Source organism: Metopolophium dirhodum, chromosome 3 (genome assembly GCF_019925205.1).
Source record: "Metopolophium dirhodum isolate CAU chromosome 3, ASM1992520v1, whole genome shotgun sequence".
NCBI lineage: Eukaryota > Metazoa > Arthropoda > Insecta > Hemiptera > Aphididae > Metopolophium > Metopolophium dirhodum.
Window position 1 is genome coordinate 12,601,826 of NC_083562.1, and position 25,979 is coordinate 12,627,804.

At 27.8% G+C, this 25,979-nt stretch overlaps 2 protein-coding genes across 5 annotated transcripts; one reads left to right on the forward strand and one right to left on the reverse strand.

Annotated features, from left to right (window-relative positions):
• The first annotated feature begins 7,260 nt into the window (after window positions 1-7,260).
• Window positions 7,261-9,761, forward strand: LOC132940171 (uncharacterized). 4 transcript variants are annotated; one of them, XM_061007624.1, is made up of 9 exons: window positions 7,261-7,278; window positions 7,555-7,613; window positions 7,846-8,056; window positions 8,125-8,300; window positions 8,616-8,704; window positions 8,869-8,992; window positions 9,054-9,145; window positions 9,205-9,380; window positions 9,443-9,761. In XM_061007624.1, the coding sequence occupies exons 1-9, from the start codon at window positions 7,276-7,278 to the stop codon at window positions 9,518-9,520; spliced, it is 1,008 nt and encodes a 335-aa protein (XP_060863607.1). In that variant the 5' UTR covers window positions 7,261-7,275; the 3' UTR covers window positions 9,521-9,761. The 4 variants fall into 4 exon arrangements, with proteins under 4 accessions (XP_060863607.1, XP_060863609.1, XP_060863606.1 ...); XM_061007625.1 differs by lacking the exon at window positions 7,261-7,278 and adding an exon at window positions 7,334-7,430 and having other exon boundaries at window positions 9,443-9,760; XM_061007623.1 differs by lacking the exon at window positions 7,261-7,278 and having other exon boundaries at window positions 7,312-7,613; window positions 9,443-9,760.
• Window positions 9,762-12,129: 2,368 nt separating this feature from the next.
• On the reverse strand, window positions 12,130-24,124 carry LOC132940170 (uncharacterized). The gene is made up of 10 exons (XM_061007622.1): window positions 23,881-24,124; window positions 21,355-21,706; window positions 21,160-21,285; window positions 20,984-21,095; window positions 20,298-20,666; window positions 20,055-20,227; window positions 19,883-19,993; window positions 18,294-18,415; window positions 13,417-13,656; window positions 12,130-13,359 (listed from the first exon to the last, which is right to left on the reverse strand). Exons 2-10 carry the CDS (start codon window positions 21,630-21,632, stop codon window positions 12,899-12,901), a joined length of 1,992 nt encoding a protein of 663 aa, XP_060863605.1. The 5' UTR covers window positions 21,633-21,706; window positions 23,881-24,124; the 3' UTR covers window positions 12,130-12,898.
• Window positions 24,125-25,979: the final 1,855 nt, after the last annotated feature.

A 25,979-nucleotide genomic window follows, 5' to 3' on the forward strand; every position in this document is an offset into this window, starting at 1 on the left:
TAAATAATCTATTATAAAAACAGTTACTTTTTACAGATATTATAAGTTAAAATTTGAACAAAATTACATATTAAAACCAAAAATAACGATTTTAGTTATTTTGTTGTAGTTTAAAAATAGTAAGTATTCGCGGATTTATGAAACTTTTAGAGTATATTATTATAATTTATAGACACGATGACACTTTCAAATGTTATTATTTGGGCAAAAATGACTTTAACCTACTATTGTAGGTGCTAATGTCTAATAGTAAAATAAATTACTTTAATCTCAATATTATTTATTAGTTAACGATGTCTTTCCTCAGAATCGTTTTTCGTTTGTTCGTTTTGTATTTTAATAACTTATACATAGATATATTATTATTACTAATAATTATAGTAGGTGTGTTTGTTTTATTTTATTAATTAATTTAATACTATACCAATAAATTATATATTAATTAATATTTTTTGAAACATTGTGTTAATTAAAATTGTATCTTATGACTACTATCAGTTATAAGTTATAACATATATTTCTATAAATTAAACCAAAACATATATATATATATTGAGTACCCTATAAAGGTATGCACCTATTAATTATAATTATTCTACGAACAGGGACTGGAAAAACGACGACGACGTTTATATCTCACGTATTTTATACATTTCTAGTTCGGAACTAAAATATGCGCCTACAACACTCGGATAGCACATTTTTCGTGACATTAAATATTTATTTTAAGTCTTAAAAATAAATTTAAGCCCCAAAAGAATATAAAAACAAACTTGCTTGAATTATCGACTCTTTCGGCGGAATCCGTGACGTGTGTGAACTGCGACGCCGATGAGGAAACACTCCAGAAACAGAACTTAGAATATTATCTTCTTTGCTTATTGAAATTTTAGAATTTTTAGTCGAATGTGTCTTCTGCAACGACTTTGAGATTTGCCATAGATAAATAAATAAATGATAGATATTATACTAGGTACATCAATATGATGAATCCACGGATATATAATATAATGCAACTTTTGATATCAAAGAGTTCCGTGTTAACTCTAAAATCCAGTAATCACATTTTTATTTAATAATTCATAAAATACAATATGCTCTTAAAAAAATATTCTTGTGCTTCTGATATCTATTCTCCACCTTAATCAATAGTTAAATTGATAAACGAAAATAATAATTTAAATAATACCCATATCATATTATTATAATCAAAATTATAAACTATTTTGGTTTATTGTCATATCAAATTTCAATGAACAAAATATTGTTCCTTAACATAAAGCCATCAATGTATACAGTAAATTCATCAAATACTATAATACCAACTAGATTTCTAAAACTCCAAGTCTATAATTCTAGATTCTGATCGGATCGATGACTGTATTAATTTTACAATGATGTGTTATTTATTTTTTAATATTTTTAATTATTTTTTCTTGTGGTCTGTGTAAACGATAAGTATTCGTAATAAAGATTCAATTTCCATATATAATATTATTTTAAGCACTCAGTATATGTAATCATATGTTTATTTTTAGTTTAGTTTAGTTGTAGGTATTTAGTAAATAATAATAGGTATACGAAATTGTTTTTTCGAATAGCAATTATTTATTGTTTGTATTAGTACCTACACCAAAATAGGGAACTACAATTTTGTAAATGATATACAAATGTATTTTTGGTGTTTTAAGGCTGCTGTAAGATCAATTTATGAGAATCCTTGCATTAAATTTCTAGGATTATTTGATATGAATAATTATTTTATAGAAGGTACTTACATATTATATGTAAGTCGGTCAGAAACAATATTTACACTGAATGTTAATAGTAAAAATCCATTAAAATATCTATTATTTGTATTTATTTGTTAATAATAATTAAGACTTAAATATTAGCAGTAATCTTGTTCCTTTCACAAAATGTTTTTTAATTATTTTTAATTTAATTTACATTTATACGTTTGGCATTTATCCCAAAGTGATCTCTGAATAATAATTCAATGATTCAATTTAATAGTTACATTATATGGATTATAAAAAATACAGTTTCCAGCTTCTACTACAACATTATTTTATGTTTTTAATTTTTTTAATTCAGTCTGCACCTTGTATCATCGTGTGTTCTTTTACAGAAATCTTTGTCATCTGCAATGCACCTATTCTGGTTTTCTATTTCAATTATACTTCGCATGCCAAATTTAACTATACAGACTGGTCCGCAAGTTTATAGACATTCTAATACATTCTCCCGGCAGTGCCAATAGACACAGTGTTTGAGAAGTTATATTTTTTTGGTACCTAATTAATTTACAATATGAATTATTATAAGTTACCTATGTAGGTACTTGTCCAAAACTCTACTACCGGGAAACCATTGGTATTTATGGTATAGCCTTACGAAGTTCACGATTTTCGGTGTTTTACGCACCCGTACAACGCTTAAAGTTTATCGAGCTTAAGTATAACAAATTAATTTTTTTTTAATCTAGGTAAATCAACGTTTTAAAATTGATGATGCAAAAATAATTCTGACACCCGCCCATGGTGGATTTACATAACAAGTCGAGGGATGTTTTTGATTTTAATTGTTCGAGCAAGCGCAGTGTGCGAGTGACTATACCGGATATATTATATGAAAATACCAAAACGTTCAATTAGCTATAATATAACTTAAAAATAAGACTGACCGCCAAATTCAGACTACTCTGTCGTTTTCAGTTAAAAACTAATGATTTTCGGCAATTAATTTTTGAAATATCGTTCATAATTCGTTGTAACTTGTAATATATATACAGTTGTACAAATTCAAACCCAATACACGTGAAACGAGTAGGTATGTGAAATTGTTTTCCAGAAATCTGAAAATATATTGATAGATATTTTAATACACGTCCATGCATTGTACAACATAAACAATAACAAGAGTGTAATACTAAATCAGAGATGATTGGCGAAATATTTTCAGAACTTGTCTTAAAATACAAAATACATTTGATTTTAATGAGAAATTGCCAAATACAAAACACTATATATATTATAGATACACTTGAAAAAAACCTACATAATTAAATAAAAATAAATTCTAAATTGTAGGTTAGGTTAGAATTATATTTTTAAGTATTTTCAATAAATTGATGGTTGTTTTGCCAAAGCCAAATTGTTTTGATTTTTCTGAAAACGTCGGCCTACTGAGTTATAAGTCTTTTATTCCACCGGTCCTAAGTTCTTGTATTGAAACGAATTAAATGTGGCTTCATCAGTGGCTCCCATAGTGATATATTGTTACAAATAGCAGTTGAAATATATTAAAAAGACATTGGCACGATTTTAATAAGCATTTAAAGTTAAAAATATGTTGACCAAGTTTATCAGTTAAGTTAAACAAAGTTCAACTTTTATAACTAAGGATTGAAAATATAAAACAAGATTCCACGTAAGTAGTTAATTCTGTAACCAAAACATCTAAAAAATATATGAACATTGTTTTTTAATTTAAAATTTCAATTTCAATTTTATTAAATTTTTTGTTATTTAAAAATTTTATTCGTGGGTACGTGAAACTTCTTAAGTATATTATTATATTTATATACAAATATGATAATTGATAATATGAAAATAATATTAATCCAACAGCTTACCGATGTGCACCACCTGCGGTACCGAACTATCAGTGAACCATATCTTTACAGAATGCCTCCAGTACACAGAGGAACTCGACAAACTCAACATCCCCAACACTCTAGAGGCAGCACTTAGACCGAACGCAGACACCACCTACCAAATTTTAACTTTTTTTAAGAAAATCTGAATTGTTTGATTTAATTTAAATATTATAATTAAGAATATACATTAGAAAAAAAATAATTGTAATTAATATAACATCAACAACTAATGGCCGTTGTCGCCGATGTTTTGTTTTAGATCAATAAACAAAATATATATATATATAAATAGGTATAATATAAAATATCCTAGGCTGACAAACTGTCTCCCCTCATAAACACTTTTCGCAATAATTCGTATAGGTAGGATATTTAAATTCAAATAAAACCATTCATTATTTCATTACATCGGCCCACTTATAACCTACTGTACAGCAGAGCGTCGCCCATTTACCCGGTTTTAGATTCTGAGGGAAGAGATGAATGTATTGATTTTACAATGATGTGTGTTTTTTTTTTATTTTTGTGTCTGTCATCACCTTTTAGGACAGTAAAAGTGCTTGGATTTTCTTCAACAGTAACTTTTCTGATAGGAAAGTGAATCTAGTTGGTATCTACTTTTGGGGGTCAAAAGTAAAAATTTCCCAGTAGTTTTCAAAAGCGACGTGAAAAACAAAAGAAAAATTAAGGAAAAACGGGAATCAATTTTGGTTTTTGGTGTAACTCTAAAAAAAATGACCGTAGGGACATCAAATTTTGACTGAATGTTTATAATTGCATTTCCTTTACACCATAACATTTTCCAAATATTTTGACTTATTTTAAGCTGTTTACGGACATTGTCAATTTCCATTTTTTTTAGTTTTTTTTTCTATAAATATCAATAAAATTTTATCTGTTGAGTAAAAAAGCTTGAAAATTGAATAGAAGGCTCCTAGGTTATTGTTTCAAAGGCAGATGAAAAAAATTAAATATCCTTTGTCACAGTTTTTATTTATATAAGCATTTAAAGTTCAAATTTTGACAAAATACTGAAAAATCACGAAAATTAGCAATTTATTTTGAGTTGAGAATTCATAAAAATTTTTCCTAACGATAGATTTAATATAATATTATAGTGTAGGTATATAACGTAATTTTTAACAGTTTGGCATTTTAGCTGAATAACTATAGGTCAATGAGTGAACAACATAAATATTAATTCAGCACAATTTCATTCATGGGCATATATTATAATATTATAAGGATATATATATAGCGTATACATTAGCGAATGATATTATAACACACCTAGAGCGTGACTACGACAGTCAATGAACAATGTGTCATAACTATCGTTTTTAAAATTGTAATTTAATATTTAACATTTAATAAATAAAATATATGTTATATTTAATAATATTTAATCGGCAATCTTTATACTATATTATAATTAATCATTTCGTTTTAATTTTTATAATTTAATAAATTGTAAAATGTTCGCAATAGTTACAGTTGTTCTAGCATTAAGCGTGATAATACCAGATACGTTGCAAACAAAAGAGACGATTATCGACAACTACCAAGGACATGGATCGGGTATTTATTATGAACCAATTAATAAAATGAGAGTATATTCGAGAGAATTTAACTTACTAACACATGTAAATATTTCCGTTTTTGTCGAGAAATTTGATGAAATTAATAATGTAATTAGGTTTTGTACTAGTTAAAACACTAGACATAACTTGAGTATAATATTTAAATGTATATTATTATATAAAAAAAAAAAAAAATTTATTATTGTAATTTAAATTTTATATTAAGTTGAACAAAACAAATATTTGTACATTGTTTTGTATGCTATTTTTGAATTCAAACATGTTATAATGTATTATGAACATTTATTATAATAGTGAAAAAAAAAAAAAAAATGTTAATAACTATAGTACCTACTTCCAATGTTTTTGTAACCTTATAATATATTTCATGTACCATCTTCAATGTAATTTGTATGAAATTAAACACTATTCCTTATATACAAATATAAAAAAAAAAAAAATGTCTTAATACTGCATACTTAAATTCTAACTAACTCGAGGAAACTGAAAGGGGTAAGTGAAGACAGCCGTGGGTGTCGGTATTCATATTTTTGTTTGTATACCTACAAAACTCATGTTTTCAGTCCAAGCAAGAACATACAGTCGGAGGAGGTTGGAGTACCGTTATTCTTTGCTACTGGATGAACAATGAACATGAAAACAGAAAATACAACACTACCACTAACACAGCTACCGTTGCTTGACTTCCCAAATCTGGGGTCCAGATTTAAATGGACAAGGGGTACATGTAACGATTATCGTCATCGACATCGTACATTACCCCCTACGTTGAGCACGGCTAATATGCTGAGTGTTAGTAATGACAAATGTGTATATATGTATGAAATATATATTATGCTGACGCGATGTTTAGCTCACATCGTGTAAATAACCGACCTGGACGCCTGGCGGGAGTCAGTTATGATAGAGTCTACGGTGAGGTAGTCGATAGAATATGGTCGGCGGTTGATAGTTGGATGGTCAAGAATGAAGAGTCATAGTCGGTGGTCGATAGTGGAACTCGAGGGCTGACAACGACCTGAAGAGGACCTGCGGACGACCAGCTCAACCCACATTTGGACATCGGCACCCACGACACACCATGGCCCGATCGGTAGCCCGGAGTTATAATTTATAAGTATACTTTCGATGTTGTAACTTGTAGTAGATAATAATAATACATTAATATTCAATAACAGATATATATATATATACATTACGTTGAGTACTTTGCTTCACATAAGGTAACCCTGATCCCCAGTAATAATATCACACACCGATGTCGAGTCTCCGAGACCTCGTTAATATAAACAGAACGACACCTGAACGGGTAAGAGCCCAGGTGAAGAGGAGACGTTACAGTTGGCTCCTGATATAATGTTACAATTGCAGTTGAAAAATATTAAAAATACATAGGCACAATTTTTTTTTATAAGCATTTAAAGTTCAAATTTTGACAACATTTATCAAATTTATAATTTATGGAACAAGTCTAGTTTACCGGGCACCTTTTTTTTTTGAAATTTTTTTTTTTGAAAAGGGTTGTTTTGCCGAGTTTAGAAACGAAAAAATTTGCGGAAATTATTATTTTGGAAGTTATAGCCTCCCAAAGTTAACGATTTTACGTTTATACGCATGCGCGCAACACTACTATATTACCGCGCGGAGGACCTCGAGATTTTTATTTTAAAAGTTACAAGTCACATTTTGTTTTATTATGTTTAATTTTTATTAACTATTCAAAGCATTCATTTTCATCAGTTTCACAGTCATTTTCATCTTCATCTTCATCTACAATTTCGTATTCGTCGTCAAGTTGTTTGTCGTTAATATTGTACAAAGCACCTGCATGACGGAAAAACTCCACTGTCGGATCTTGTTTTTATACACGGCACTTCTTCAGGAACATATTGTATTTCGCTAAGTAACCGCCATAAAACTAATCAATGATGATACGTTGAATTGTGTGGATTTCACGGATAATATATCTCCGTCCGTGTATAGAAGATAAGATATTATCTAGAAACCTTGACCATGGTCAGTAGTATTGATAAAGGGTCGTAGTATCACCTGTGGTATTAATATACGGAATAGATGAAATTGGAAATTGGAAATTTCATCTATTCTCAATAATTCTGTCACAGAATTTCTGTGATAATTTATGTACTCGATACTCGAGTACTCGACAGGTACTGTACCAGTAAATAGTCGTTTTATGATCAATCTCGACGAATCACAAGTTTTATGCATTTCAGTGGTTGTAAATACCGTAGTCTATCATCGATTAAACTAATATTTTGTCGTTTCTTTAAGATGCCATTTTACGCTGTAATTTTCAAGACTTCGAAAGCCGCTGCAATAGCTAAAAACTGGTAAGTTTAACTTAAAACACTAATATGCATTTCAACACAGGACATATTACTAAATATATAACAAATTGCTTACGTTTTCAATTCATGTTTTGTGTTGTAACAGTTCAATACTAATTAGTAATTACTGTAAGAATACTGTTCTTTTTTTCTTGATTGTCATTTTGTGAAATGTTAAATTACATTATCTGGCTGCTTCTATTTTCTGATTAATTATTGTATTATCAATTTGTAGGGAGGAGGCTCGTGGGTTGAGAGATGCTACTCCTAATTCGTATGCCAAGAAATTTGATACAAAAATAGAAGCTGAAAAATATATCAAAAATTTTAAATTTGTGTGTGTGGAAAATACACAAAGCACTAATGATCATTTCAAAGGTGTGAAAAGAAAAAGATCCGATAATCCATTGTATCCAATCAGCTCTGTGAAAGACCATATAAAAAAAGTATTTACTATATTTATGTTTTAATACATTAATAAAAAAGTTGCTAAGACATCACTCTATTTCTTCAGATAAAAATGACATTCAGTGATTTGCTAGTTGCTGTATCATCATTTTCAGGATCATCGGCGACCTGTGCAGACCAATTGAAAATTTTAAGTGATGAAGTTATTGGTAAACTTCATGAAATATTGAATGTGAATGAAACTGAATCCATAGAAGATTTGTCCTTAGTTGCTACAGCAAAGTATGTTTATTAATGACTGTTTAGTATAAAATAATGTTATAATTATCTTGAGCAATATAAAAGAAAAGATTTATAGGAATGATTTATTTTGTTTCTGTTAAATTTTCTAATTTTCTGAACTCTTGTTAACAGATTTTTTCATTATTATATTTTCTTATACACTAACTGAAATATTATTTTAGCATAACAATTTGTTACAATTGTTCTTCAGAAATAATATTTAATTCTTTAGTATTAGCTTTTTTATAGTTAGTATTTACATTCCTGGATTGTAACAAACTCATAAATGTTTGTATTATTTTAATGTTTCATTAGTACACAGTTAAATAAAAGCCTGACATGTTCTTCAAATATTGATGCTATTGATGGTACCGACTTACTCCCGTCTGAACTAGAATCAGCAAGTAATTATAACTGTTCTTAAATGTAACATAATTTAAATAAATATTTGTTCGTTTGTTTTGATTTTTAAAGTTTATTTCAAAACTTGTTTGTTAAACTTCTTTAGCAATATTTAAATATATTTTTACAAAAAAAAAATAACATACTAACATAATTTACATTTTAGAAAAATCTTTTACATTCAATGAAAAAAATGAAGTTGTTGTTTATACGGATGGTGCTTGTTCAAACAATGGCTATAAAGGAGCATCTGCAGGGGCAGGAGTATGGTTTGGAAATCATCATCCTCTGTAAGTGTTTTTTATGATAAATCATGTTTTAGTCTAATATTGATATTTATACTTTTATCAGGAATTTATCAATAAAAGTACCTGGAACACAAACAAATAACAATGCAGAGATATTTTCTACTATTAAAGCAATTGAACGTGTTTATTCTACTGGTAATCAACAAAAAACATTATTTTTGTAAATTTTCCAAACAGTATTAATTTATGTTTAGGTCTCACTAGAATAAGTATACACACAGATTCCGATTTTGTCATTAAAAGTGTAAATGAATGGATGCCACGTTGGCTGGCTAAAGGATGGAAAACCAGTGCAGGTGCTGAAGTAAAAAACAAAGAAATGTTTATGATATTAAATAAAAGAATCAAGTCCATGGATTCTGTTAGCTGGGTAATATAAATACAATTTTCTTTAAATTTTGTTTTTATGTTTAATAAAGATTTTCTTTTTAGTCATATGTTCCTGGTCATAAAGGAATTACCGGTAACGAAGAAGCGGATAAGTTAGCCAGGATAGGGGCTAAGATGTAAGGGTAAAAGTTTTAAATTAACTTAACTTTTGTTATTAACCAGTTAAATTTGTATATGTTTCTTATTTCAAATTAACGACAAACAAATGTGGATATTTATAGTCTCATATCAATTTTGTATGCATTTATTCAATAGCGATAATGTGAGGCAAGCAAGATTCAGTTTATGTATGTATATTTAAAAAATAAAAACAAACATTTTATACTTAAAAGAATGGGAATGTATTATTTCTTACATCAGTTTTAACAAAATACATTTTCATAGCCAATACAACTTAATTTGTTTACTAAATACATAAGTTGATTTGGTATTATTAATTCAAGTTTTGTATGGAAAAAATATATCTAAATGAGAATTTTTTTTTAAATGTGTAGATATTATATTAAAATTAAGTTACCAAAGCTTTTTTTTTCTAATAGTCAACATTTATTTTTATTTTGTAGATTTAATGATTGAATTATAGTGTCACATAAGTCTAGAAAACACCAATATGCATTCAAGTCCAAAAGTATCTATATTTTCTAATATTTAGATTTGGCAATATTTAAATAAGCTTGAATAAAAATTAAAAGCTTATTAGGTATTATATATAAATTTTTTTTTTTTTGGTAGTTAACCCGCGGGGCAACTTAGGCCATTGGGTGGTTTTTAAACTGTGGGGGAGGGAACAGTAAGTGTAAACACGTATGTGTAGTTTTAGCAGATTTTCAAGTCGGCACCTGTAGGTATCTGCCATGCCCTGGCGGGGGATGACGGCACTTGTTCCCTGGACACCGAGACTTGCCTGAAGTATAAATGCCACCCATGAACCGAGGTTTGAACCAGCGCCGCTGTGCGTCACAACCGGCGCCTAAGTCCACTCGGCCACTCCGTCCCTCCATATATATATTTTATATCCTTACTTCTGCTATGTGGAATGTAAATATTTTCAGGTCTAGTTGCCAACATTGATACACGTTGAATTGTTATATTATGAACAGAATACATTTAAGTCACGAGGTTTGGAGTAACTTTAACAAGACTATAAGATTTGTGAACTATAACACTATGTGTTTTAAATTCTGAACGGAGTTGTAAAAATGTATTGATTTTACAATGGTGTGTTTTGTTATTTTTTTTTTTTTTTGTCAGTAGTATAAATGCATAAATTTTCTACTTCAGCATCTTTTCTAGTAGAAAAGTGAATCTTCTTATTACTTAGAGGTACTAAAGTAAAAATATAGTAGATTTCAAGTGTCAGGAAAAACCAAATAAACAAAAAAAAATTTCACCGAATGTTTATAATTTTATATTAGTATTTTATAGTTTTCTACACACCATACAATTTTAAAAATATTTTGACTTTTTAAGCTATTTATAGTCATTTATAGGTTTATAAAAATATCAATATTCATTAGTTTCTTTTAAAATAATAAAAAAAAAAATTTTCGGTGGTCAAAAAACTCGAAAAATTTAAAACAATAATCCTCAAAAGTTTTTCTACTTTTAACAAACAAGTTTACGAAAAAGTTAATTAAATTTTTGTGAGCATTTGAAGTTGAAGAATCATTTATAAGCTAACAATTATTTTCTTGTAATTCAAAAACGAATTACTAGTTACTTGAAATGATCAGTTATTTTTTATAGGTACTTAAGAGGATGTCATACGAGGGGTCATATCCCCCGGAGACAAATTTTATACACAATATGATGTATATGACAATATGAATATAATGTGTATACTGAAGTCTATTAAAAATTGTATATCTCCTCCTTGAAAAAATCCTAGATACGCTACTGCCCACATAAGTTCCAATTTTGAATTGTTAGCTTAAATATTAAAGTGAATTGATATATTAACTAACTTAAAGGTAAGAACACTATCTGTGTTCTCTCATAGGTTTTTTTACGATATTTTAATTTTTAAACGTTCTTACATTAAGTTAACACAAAATTAGAACTTAATTAGAATTTTTTGTTCTACACTTATTGAAGCTAAATTATTTAAACGATAATTTGTGCATAATCCCATTCTTGATAATTATTTTGAATTTGGGGGGCCAGAGTACATTTAAGGCGAGGTCGGCCCACCATGGCCCCCTCTGGCTATGACGGTCTCTGGTCTCTGCACAATCATGTTGTGCAATGATTGAATGGTTTATTTGGATTATTAGATTCAAATTTAATATATCCATCACAGTGACCTATTAATTTAAAAGGTTCACTAACACCTACAATGCAGCAGAGTGAGTTTCCTGATTTTCTTTTATATTTTTTTTTTTAAAAGTTCAGAACTAAGTTCAATTAGAATTTGTAAGACTAATTGGATTTATAAGTTATAGAATCTAATTTTAGTTTATCCATGATAAACATAACAACATGGTATGATCGGAACTTTTTGTCAGTCAAATCTTTCAGTAGGCACATAGCGTAGTATACCTAGCTACCTATTGTAATAATATTTTTATTATAAGGGTAAGCAAGTTACATGTTGCGTGGACTTGAACCAAATCTAGACTTTTGCAATCATTGTTCAATGTTTATATTATTATCATGAGTTTAACGATAAAAATATTAATTAAGTAATCACATCATATTTGTATTTATATTATAAATAAATTAACGTAGCCGATGATTAGACAACACCCTTTTGTAACTCCACCGTGTCAACTATCTATCCACCTGCCGTGTAGTATTGCGTAGTAGCTGACCGCCACAGGCGTTTCTTATTTTGATCAGAGCATACATTACACTGCTTAATACGATTTAAGATTGTATAATAATTTTTTTTAACATAATTACGAAATCTAATATAAAACTAACAATTAACATTAAATAAAATTCCTACTACCTACTTTTATTGATTTAGTTGTGTAAACAAAAAGTAATAACTAAAGAAAAAGTGACAACCTAAGTTTTGAAATATATTTGAATTTAATACGAATGAATAATATTTTTATAATAATTAACATTAATTTTTCCATCAGCAGAAAAATTGTTTTTACATGTTATAAACAGACTATTTTAAATGTCAGAACATTAGTACAAAAATGATCATCTATCCAGCATAAATCTTAGTATTGAGTACTATTTGGAACAGAAGATTTATTTTACCATTTAATTTGAAAATTGTATAAAATAATAGTTTCAAATAATAAATAATTACAATTTAGTTAGAAATATTGAGTACATAATATATATATTATATAATATAAATAAGTGTATTCATAATTTAATTTATCAATAATTTACTAAAAGTAATATTACACAGGTATAAATTTTTATTATTATTTACTTTTTCTAAACACACCATTGTTATCTAATAAAGTTGGGTTTGAAAATAAAGTGCTTTATAATTAATACATATTATATAAAAGAAAAAAAAATCAAAGTCATAAATTAAAAACCTCCTCTAAAGTTACTATTAGGTTGAGGCGCTTGGAATCCATAACTACTCGCATAACCTGGAGGTGGATTGCTCATATTAGGTATTTGAACGGGCGGCTGCGACACAAAAGCTGGTTGATGCTGACTAGTAGGTTGGTGCTGCGTTACTTGACTATTATTGCTATCTCCCCATCTGCTTGCTCTTTCACGACCCGGAGCAGTTCCATTGTTATTATTACTCATAATGCTGTTAACAGGATTAGTTCCTGTAAACCCACTACGACCTCCCTGATTTCCGCTTGTATAGCTATCACGACTAGAACTATGACTTCCACCCATGTAACCACCTCGACTTCCTCCTCTATATGTACCTCGGCCACCACTACCATAATTTCCACGACTACCACGGTCATGATTACCACGGCCTCGATTATTTTGTCCACCACGATCACGGCTACGATTGGTACGGTCCACTAAAACATTAAGGACAATTATTATTCAAAGGCGTCAAACTATTTAACGGAACATACTCTTTCCAAATACTCCAGCAGCAGCCATTTCTGCAAGTTCAAAAAGCTTTGGATTGACCACTTGTTTAGCTTCTTGTAAGACAGATATGAGATCTTTGGCTTGACGAGCATTGCTAGGGGTAACAAATGTGAATGCTGTTCCAGTACGGCTAGAACGACCAGTTCTACCAATACGATGTACATAATCCTCGGATGAATTTGGATAATCAAAATTTATCACATATTTGACATCATCCACATCTAATTAAGAATAAAATATTCAATTATTAATATTTAACAAATCAAAATAAAACTACAGAAGATGGGCAGTAAAATGTAATTCATAAAATATATAATATAGTAGATCAAAATAAATTGAATAAGCATTAAAATAACAATTTTAAAATAATTTAATTTAAAAAAATTTACAAATTATAAAATTAATCATTATTCATATACATTTTTATGAATATTCAGTTCCCTAAAATAAGTATTCATATACAATAACATTAATAATTTAATAAAAAAAATAATTTTAGAATCAATACATATAACCTATGCAACAAGAGTCAGGTTTAACATTTTCACAAATTACTAATAAAATCAAAAAAAAATTGAATTTGTATAACGAATAAAAATGTACCAGTGACCCTGGTATACCATTTGACTGTATTAAAATATGACTATGCCCGGCTGTAATGCAATAATTTATTTTATTGGAAATACTTTAATTAGAGATTTCCTTTCTATGTGCTATTATTAAGAAGAAAGCATATATTGGGTTTGTTGTCTTTAGGTCATGCTGTTGCGTAAATGCAACAGCAGTAGATAGGTATTATTAAGAATCATTTATATTCTGTATGATTAAAAAGAGAAAAACATATCTTGTAACCCTAGTTATGTTGAAAACTTGTAATATTTGTATTACATTTAAGTAATTCAATTAAAAGAAATATGTTTTCTAGTGAAGGTTGGACTTAATTTGGCTTTTATATATACTCTGTAGCTAAATAAAATACACTGGTTCACACTTTTTCTCTTTCCACTGGTACCCATGCTATTATGTGGGAGATATGCGCAGCCGGACGGAAACAGCCAACAGATTGTCACTGATGTATTCTACTATGAGTCATAGTAGTTTTAAATGCTTATAAAAAGAATTTATAAATAAAATCATTAAATTGTACTGATTATGGTTAATATATTACCATTCAGTTGCTTGTTCCACACAAAAACCTATGACTTAAAGCAACATAATGGCACGTTTCATAAATGCGAATATTTTTTTAATCCAATTAATACATTACTAAAATATAAATTTAAAAAAAAATTTCTAGATATATGGAGAACTAAAAGAATTAAAATTAATACAAATTAAATACTTCTATAAATGTTTCAAATTTTAAGTTGAATGAACTTAAATTCCTTAATAATTGTATGTATACCCAACATTACTTTATTAAATGGTTTTACCAATACTGGGTCATTAGTTATGAATAAATGTAATAAAAATCATCACTCCTCTCTAAAATATGTTATCAATTAAGCACATTTTTTATGAACATAAATAAAATGTTCCATGTAAAAGTTAAAAGTTCTTCATTATAATTTGATTAACTTAACCTTAAAATAAGATTCTTCATAAATGTACCTACAGAATATAATTAAAACAAAATATGTTTATATAAATAGGATACATAATTAAAATATATAATAATTAACTACTCAAAAATGAAATAATATGCTTAAATATTATTCAACTATGGTAATATAACAATAACTGTTATTAGAAATATGAGTATATTAGAACAAAATCACATAATTTAATAAGTATGATGTTATCCTGTAATACATTTTTAAATAATAATATATAAAATTACCAGACTGATTGACATAATATAAAATATTTCAGATGCCTTTATTTAACATGAAGGAGCATTATTTGCTGCATAATATTATACAATATTATAACATAAATTTGTATAATGATTATTATTGATTAGTATTATAATATCATGTTATAACTTCTAACTTCTTATGATGAGTCTTAACCGTTTCTAAAGGCCAAAATATACTTTCTTTTATAGTTAAATAACATTATTATGAAATATAAGCACATAATATTTCATCAATATATCTTTGATACTTTGAAAAATAATCTTGTGAATATTTAAATTTTATTCACTAAATTAAATTTGTTTTCTTCAAAAGTACTCAGTGATGTTGAACTCTACTAGTTATACAAATAAAACATATTATGCACTTCAAAAATATTTAATAATAATTAAATACTTATAGAATTATTTAATAAACTGCCAACTATCATGTTATTATTACATTTTGTAGCAATAATAAAATTTAAGTAAGCAGCATCCATAATACAATGGTCAATTTGTATATATTGTAATACTTGGTAAATCTTAAGCAAATTTTGTAAGTTATATCCAAGTAACAAATAATACATACATAGTATATTATTGAAGTGATTATAATTATTATATACACAAGATAATATGTAATATATTAATACCACTTTTCATCAGACATAATATTTCTAAGTTTTTTCATCTGAAATTATATTCTATTAATTTATATAACTAGTGAATTATAAAAATATTAATGAAATGGTTCATACCCAGCTCTAACACTTTAAATATTTCCTATTAATTCAACATTTTTTAAACTAATTTAATTATTTAATTAATTTTTATTTGGAAAACAAAGTTACCTATTATTAAATAACATAATATAGACTTTGACAATTTTTTTTATAATAATTTATAAAATCAATGTTCATTTTAAAATTTAGAAATTAATGTTTGTAATTATATTTTTTAAGTGCAAACCATATAAGAAATGTTTAATAATCTTAATAATAGTTTTGTTAATGAAATGTCTAGTTGTTTTTTTTTATGGAATTTGAGTTTTTTTGGTTTTCTTACATTATTCTTATTATTATAGTTACAAAGATTTTTTGTTTGGTAAATTCATTCAATGTAGTGTTTAGCATTAATGAAATATTCCTGCTTCATGTTTTATGAAGTATTTTTAAAGGTTAATGAACCTAGAGGCATGGTTGACAATTGTATATAAATTGACCTGTTGTATTACAAGGGAAGGGTAAAACAAGTACTGTGGTTTTCTATTGCATTCTACCCTAGGGGACCAGTAAAAAACATTAAACTGAACCATTAACGATGCTTGACAATCATAGTCAGGTTCAGTAACAGCTTATCCCACTCAACCACATTGTTCTACTAAATGTTAGTTTTTAAATTTCAATTAAACTAAAAATAAAAGTTGCTTTAACAATATGTATATTGTTTACTATTTATAAAAATATAAAATGCTTATCTACATTGCTTGGCACAAACATCATCATACCAAAGAACATGAATATTTTTCTAGAAGCTATAACATTTTAATTCTCCACTTAATATTTCAATTTTCAATGTAAAATGTTATGAAAATTAATTAGAACTTTGATATTCAACATTTATGAAATATAAAAACAAAAATATTATAATGTATATTTTTTGAACATCAAACCTACACTAAAATATAACTAATATAAATATTGTTATACATTTGTCCAAGAATAGATTAAGCTCATCAATATTAAAAGCTAAGAATAAAACTTAAAAAAAATGCCTACAAAATAAATATACATAATATAAAAATATATTGCTCCTTCACATTTTTATTTGAATTACTCCTCTATGCCTATCGAGAATGTCTCTTTCAACAGATATACAGTATATTTGCAGTAGAAATTTAGGCATTCGTTTAGCGTGTGTCCTACCGGTCATTTTAGGGTTTAGTGAACTACCATGAAAAAATAAGGAAAAAAATTTAATAAAAATGTATAATATTGAATAAAAAAAATTATTATTATAAAAATGATCATACAAAATTAAAATATTTAAATTATAAAACATCTTTTATTATATCTTCCAAAAATAATAATAATTGTTATGGAATCTTTTACAGTACTATAGTAGATCTTAAATAATTCAATAAAATGTTATTAAGATGATGAATTTTTATATTGACCATGAACATTCATTGGGTTTTGTACAAGCCCCATTTTTAGGATTTACAAAATTTTCTGAATGATGCATCAGTTAAAAATGAAAAAAGTTAATAGTTAAAAAAATATAGCCAATATCTTTTACACCGTGGTATAGTTTCATTCATCAGATACTATAGTAGTATGCGGTAAAACATCTTAATTATTTGATTATTTTGACCATGTAGATTAAACGCTTAACGAATGCCCAAATTTAATTATCTGAAAAACCTTTTAGTTAGGTATCTTAAAGTATAATACATTATTTACCAATAATTATAAATATATAGTAAACTTAGGTAGTCAATAAACATCAAAATCCATTAAGTTTCAGATAATTAAGATTCTACTGCACTAAAATTAGCCTAATTAAGGTCAATTGGTATAACATAGCCTCCTTATTAAGTTTTGGGCTGATGTAATTACTGATCAAATGATTGAGAATTTAAGCGGATCAGAACCGATCAATTTTAAATGAGCTTGAAATCACTACAGAATAACTTGAATCCGCTTACATATTCACATTTCATTTTTGACCAGATTTATATAACCACACAAACAGCGCGATTAAAACACCAGCCCTACACATTGTATGTGTATAGTTTTTTCTTGATTTGGTTATCAAGAATTAAAAAAAAAAAGAAAAAAGAAAAATAGGCTATATTATATTACGTGCCTTGAAAATCATCCGACGTGCTCTCTGTTTTCTTTGACATTAACCCGACCGGCTGAGCGAGTAGATACAAGACCATCGAAGGCATCAATACAATAACAACCAGTCTGGAATCTGGGTTCCACGGTCTGATTTGCTTTCTTTACCGCAACTTACCCAAACCACGAGCAGCTACGTCAGTTGCCACCAGAATATTTGCTTGGCCAGAACGAAATTGATTCAATGTGTGATCGCGTTCATTTTGAGACTTATTACCATGTATTCCAATGGACCTCCATCTTGAGATTTCATAAAATGATTAACATAATTAACATAATATTACCTATTAATTTATTATACATAATATCATTTATACAAGGCGATTATTTGAAACATAACACACTCATTGTTTCAGTTGATTGTTGTAATTATTAGGTACCATAATGATCTATTATTTTTAGAAATACCAATTAATTTATTTTTCTAAATAACAAAATAATATTATTGAATATTCATACATTTTGGATTCAAATGTAGAAATACACCAGTTGTAATAAATGCACCAATTCTTAAAGTACAAACAATGAAAAATAAGCCACGATTGTTGTTACAGCATTTTCACTATATTCAGAGGTTCTACATTTAAGAGTAGATATTATTATGCTATATATTGGGGGGGGGTTTGCTTGTGCAAATTTTAGATATCATTCGATTGTGCTGATAGTTTAGGGAATACACTATAGAGTATAGACTACTGGCAGCAAGTGGAATGAATCCTTTAAAGGAACTTGGAAGAGAAGATTGCATCCGAATATCAACAAAAGATTGTTGTAATCTCTCAAAACACTATACTTTGTCGAACGAGATGCGCAACTCACTCACGCATCAAAATGAACGCGCTCCGTCAAAGGTCTAAATTCTCCTACCATGGGATACCTGAATATAAAATATACAACGGTGCCAAGCGGCGCTCACGCCGATTAAGTGGTAATAATGCGCAGCAATTATCATATTATCTATCGCATATGTGTTAACTAGCCACTGGTGCTTCAGCACTATCTTCGTAAAATGAGAAAGGCTAGCCGACACAGTTAAAACTACAAAACACCGTTACAGTGAAAAAAGATGATGTTAAGAACATTTTTAGTCCAAATGGCCCAAATGGAGATCTCATTGAAGACGACAGGGAAGCAACTATTTGGCAATCAAAGTTCAAAATTAGGTATCAGGATAGCCTTCATCAACAAGGATGTAACAAATAACAATGTATATACTGGAGGGAGAATCAAACAAGTAATCTAAAGTAGCAGACTATGAATGCCAGCCTGAAAAGAGGATAATAGATGATAATACAAAGACATTTTAATTAACTCTTTTTAGGGAATGCAAAAATTACAATAACTAATATTTCTATATTAGTGGATTTTATAGAAATGGGTGTATATTCAATATGTTATTGTTTAATAAACAATGGTGAGCGGAAAAAAATAGTGCTCATGGAATTAGTGCAGATATTATTCAATAATTATTCATCAAATAATGAGATTACATTTTTATTTTTTACTTATGATACTGCCTTTCACTTAAGTGGGAAAATTTTACTAACTGGTCGTGACTCACTTTTGGTTGGCTGTATTTAAGTGCCAGAAACCATTATTTTACTATTGACATTTTTAAAATTTGTCATTAGTCAATTGGCGAAAATTGAGTGTTTTAAGTTAAAAAAATTACCAAGTAGATATTCTTAGGAAATAAAAATATTTTACCCATTCCGGTTTACTAATTTCACAATATTATCAACAGAACGTTTAGTTTCTACAAAAATGATAGTTTTGTTATCTGGTTGAGAAAATATGTCTGTTAGCAAAGCATATAGTCTGAAAAAAATGAAAATGAAATTATTTTCAAATAATATTTTATAACTTTTATACAACTTACTTTTGTTCTTTTTCATAATCATCACACACGTCGACTACTTGCGAGATATTATGATTGGCAGACAAATTTAAAGATCCAACATTCACTTGTATGTAATCATCCAAAAACTCTTCAGCTAAATTTTTTACTTCAGGGGGCCATGTTGCTGACCACATCAAAACTTGACGATCCGGCTGTTAAAAATATTGGTTTATATAATTGAATTATAAGATGTAAATACAAATTCAAGTTAAATATTTTTACCCTGATCTGTTCAATAATTTTACGTATTTGAGGCTCAAATCCCATATCCAACATACGATCAGCTTCATCTAGTACTAAATATGTGCATCGTTTTAAATTAGTTGTATTCCTTTCTAAGAAGTCAATAAGTCTTCCAGGTGTTGCAATTACAATTTCTACACCCCGTTCTAAATCATCAACTTGAGGACCTTTGGGAGCACCACCAAATACACAAGTGTTTCTAACAAATGTAGAGGTGCCAAACGAAACCGCTACTTGTTGAATTTGCTGAGCAAGCTCACGAGTAGGTGCTAATACTAAAACTATGGGACCATCATAACGTAAGAGACGAGGCTGATGATTGATGTGTAATATTGCCGGCAACATATACTAAAAATATTAACAGGAACAATAATTACTATATATTAACCATTTTTTAATTTTATTATTTTTCAATTTTTCAATATGTCAGAATTTTTAATTTTAAAAATAAGAAGAAAATAAAGTTAGGTTGACATCATTACTTACAATACAGTAATTAACTAACTTTGCTTATTTTAAATTGCAATTTATTCAAATAAATCAGTATGTTTTATAGTAATTTAAAATAAAACAACTAATTTTATTCCAAAGAATAAATACAACTATAAAAATAAAATTACTAAAGAAATATACATTTAAAACAAAATAATTAGTTCTCAACTTACAGCAAGAGTTTTTCCAGAACCTGTTTGAGCTATTCCAACCATGTTTCGTCCACTCAACGCAATTGGCCAACTAACTGCTTGAATGGGAGTTGGATTGTTAAATCCTTGTTTTCTAATTATTATATAAATATATATTATTCATAATATTCTTTATAGCTTATTACCAAAGTACTTACTTTACTTCATTAAAAACATAGTCTGGAAGAATGACTTCGTTGAAATTCATTATAGGATCTGGGATTTCACTACCAACATACGAAATTTCTTTTTCCCTAACATAATTTTCCACTTCTAGCCTAGGACTAAATATGAACAAATTTTAGAAATAGAATAAACTTCATATTTTTATAATATAAATATTGAATACATACCGGTTTAAAACTAATGAATGAGGCGTATAAAAATTTTTTTGGAAAGGTTGAAGTGTTTCGTTTTCCCATTTAGGTTTACGAAGAGCCCCGCCAGGTTGCTTACTCTTTAAACTATTAAAACTATTTCCTCCACCTCCTCCTGGCCCACCTCGTCTGTATCCATCACTATCTCCACCGCCACGGCTACCAAAACTTGAGCTATAACTTTCGCTTCTGTTCATACTGCTGTTACCTCTTGGTGCTCCTCGACTACTACCACCATAACTCGCTCGCCTCATTGAACTGCCGATATATTGAGTATCAGCTATCTATGATAAGATTTCTTTATCTTGGATACCACGATTTCCTAGGTCTATTAAATCAAATAAATAATTATTTTAGGGCACATTTTATTAACAATTTTAGCAGAACTTAATATAGTTACAATTATCAGACATGAAATCATGAAACTTAAATATAAAACTTACATATATAATAAATAAAATAGTATTTAAAATTTTAAACTGTAGACTTCAAATTAGGTAAGAGAAAATACTAAAATAATAACTAAACAATTAAGTTTAATTTGTTTATTCATCAAATAGGTATAACAATCTAGTAGGATTTATCACTTTCAAAAAAATACTAAATGCAAATGTTTGGCTTACGTTATACCATACCCTTTACTAACTCTACTATAACGATTTAAATTATCGTCAATTAACCATTAAAAATGTATATTTTATAAACATATTATTAATATATATATTTTTACTAGAAAGTTAATATTGTATACAATTTTAATGTATGCTTTACATCTAAAATATTAGTTCATATGGAAGTGATAGAATAAGTACATTAACAAAATAGATACCTCCTAAATATCTATAACTTCCTAATTAATCGGGTATTTTTTATCAAATATAACTTGTACAGTGAACTCTTGATAATCCTTGGTTCTCTACAGTACTAAAAATAGTGTTCATGTACAATATATGTTTTTGTGAAAAAATAAATGTAAATGTTATAAATATTTTATGAATGTTTACATAAAATTACAATGTGTACTTATCTAATATTCTTTAAATACTATTTATTATTACATAATACATTTTTTTTAATAATATTTTTTTTGTTTTAATTTGTATTTTGTGGATTAACCGCGGAATTTGATTCTGTAGTTGCTGTGCTACCATATTCCACGGATAATCGAGTTTACTGTACAAAGTTGATGTATAAACAACATAACCATACGTCCCCGCTAATGAAATATGCTTTCCCCAAATAACTCAAAAATGTCCCACTTTGAAAAAAAATACAATCTGCATTCTATCAAAAAAGATTTGTACTATAAATCTCCATCGGTAAAATTTATAGAATAATAACTAAATATGTGATAGTACTGCTGCTTTGACCACTCTCGTATATAGGTCATATAATATTATATACTATTTAGGTACACAATTACCAATAATAGAGCGGCTGAAAGTCGTTGGGTGAAAGTACTTCTAACTCCCATGTTATTGAGCTTAAGTACGCAAATGTTCACATAAATGTAGAGTAAGTACATTTTTTGTCTGTCAGGCTACCTGACATTTTAAAGCAGATTTACTCATTCGAAAAAAATATAGAAAACCAATCAACCAAACAGCTCAAGATTTATTCTATTTTAATTTCTAGTTTTTAATAAATAAACATTAATCATAACATTTTACTAATTTTGAATAATTTGTTTTATGTTCTTCTGCGTTTTACTAAGTAAATTATTTTTTCTTTTCTCATTTTACACAAACAATAATAAGAAAATTATAAACATGCAAATGTATAATATACAATGTACATACAAATGTTAGTGTTTTTCCAATTAAAATCAAAAATATATAATATGCAGCAAATAGTATTTAGGTACAGAGTTGAGTGATTTATGGCTGAGTAAATCATTACTCAAAGTAAAACATGCCACATCGCAAATTTATATTTATATTTTATAATTTACATCAAAAAATTGTAATTGTACTTTATCTTCATAAAATATTATACTAGGTAGTTTAGTTTACTTGAGAAATTTAAATATTTTGCCGTAAAATAAGCAACATTTATAAATTTATAGTTGGTTATATTGAATGTAGTATGCCGAAGATAATATAATTCATACCTAATTAAATACCAATTGGTTTTGATTTTGACCCCACCCAAAATAACGGTATATGCATAAACATAATATTAAAATACTATTTAAAAACAAAAATTATAAAATAATTGAAGCAGAGATTTAATTTTATTCTAAAAACTAACAAAATGATTATAATTAAAAAGTAAAATATTAACTTGCTAGTTAAAAATAGTAAAATGTCCATATGTAGTAAATTTGTTTACAATGTTCACCTCAATATTGGGTATTTATATATTCATACAGTCTTTAAATATTTCTATACACACAAATACCGTAGGCAACTACTTATTTGACTAGTTACACAATTTTATAGGAACATCATGACATTAACCACAGACATTAACTTAATGATGGATAAAAACGTATATACTTACGTGTGGATATCTTTTATGCGAAACTATTAAAACGAGTATATAATATTTAACAACACACGGTAAATTAAATATTTAATATGAACATATGATAGGTATGATGCCTATATAAGATTGTCAAAAGCAAAACGATCGAAAAGCTCAAAAGCCATTCAAGCTTGTAGCGCAACAAAAACTGTATATTAGTTCCGTTCGGCGTTCGTAGTTCGTACTTTGTTGCTCTGTTGCTGTTGCACTAAAAAAGAAAATTATCAATTATTTCGACAAATGGAAAAAAAAATTCCGAATGACGCCAACTACAACAGACTATTACACATATTATATTATTTGGTAAACACTGTTGACGTAAATGTTGTATAGAAACTCCCTGGAGTATGAAACGCGTGACCAACATCGACATAATAATATTATTAATAACATTCGCGCCATTCGCGGTATTTTGGCTTTTAAGTTGCGCCTATTTTCTGTATCAAGCTCTACAGTCTTCATAACTCGAACTAAGTTATGAATAAGATGCATCTTAATTCGTAATACAGAATAAATAAACTGTAGTTATCTATAACTGTACATAATCAGTGGCGGATTTAAGACTTTTAAGTATTTAACGGAGCAATTGAGGAAATGGGGACTGACTGAGCTCTTGCCAGCGTGAGACCCTGGGCCCAGGACTAGGTTACTCACAATTTTTTTTATAACTATCTAAATCAGAACGGAATATTATTCGATTTAATTGATTCTAGGATGTATGTGTTATATATGCATCGATTGTGAATTACCACAAAAAAATAATTATAATAACTACGCGTAGGTACTCAATTACGAACTAACTCAAGTATGGAAAATGTATACGCATATATTTATTTATATTTTATGTAGATAAATGTACTTTGCCAGTGTACAATGTTAAAAAAAAATTGTACCCCCTATTTAGTTTAATCAATTCTATATTTAGCTATGTGTTAAGTAATTATTTTAATTAGGTACTTCGTAAGCGTTGATTTTGTAATTTTTTATTTTATTCGAAAATAATTAATAAATTGTTTATTTGGAGAACGATGTTCAATTCAAAATCAGGAATTTTTATGGAACACAATTTGTTGTCTTGTATCTTTTTCATATGCCATATTTCTATTCATTTTAATAGTGATATAATCTGTGTAATCAATGACATTAAATACGAATCTAAGAAAAAAAATCTCCAAAGCTATATCTATAACTGTTGGATACAGCTGTCAAAAATTATTATTAATAATAATAAAAAAATATAAAATTGAAATGATAATTATTATAACATTAATAAATAGGTATAGGTATATTATATTATATGATATAATTGCTATATTAGAAATATAAGTAGTAATAATAGTACAGTAGTGGCGTAACCAGGATTTTTTCAAGGGGGGTGTCCGCGAGTATAGCGTATACAGTAGTTCCCCAAATTTCAGATGACACTATTATTTAATATTCATTGAAAAGTGTATACCCCTTTATATTTAAAAATGCATATTATATTGGATCTAGATAGTACCTATTTATTACACATGGACAATTTTTACAAATTATGAGTATAAATGTTGTAAGCCTAATAATAATTTATAATTATTTACTAAAATTTTAAATAAACATAAAGTCCATAGCCCCCCATATCTTCAAAAACCTAAACTTATTATTATTTCAACTATTAACCTTATTATAATATTATACTTATTATACTATTTACCTTATTATAGTGGACGAAGTTAAATATTATTAACTCAAGACTCAAAACTACACTTTCGAATTTTGATTCTGACATGTCATCAATATTTACAGAAAATTATCAGCTAAATAATTAATAGTAGATAAGGGTGGTTTTCACAAAAAATCTCAAAAATTAGAAAATATGACAATAAAGTATAATTATTAAAAATTCCAAAATATCAGATTTTAAACAACTACATAATTGAAGAAAAAGGCTGGATCTTGCTTGCCGAATCACCCAGTATACAATAGGAACCTCACAAGTTGTTCATATGGAAATGAAAAAAAAAGTTAAACCGATATATTCTTTAACGATTTTTGTTAATTTGGTATACCTAACATATTCAAAAAATACTATACAC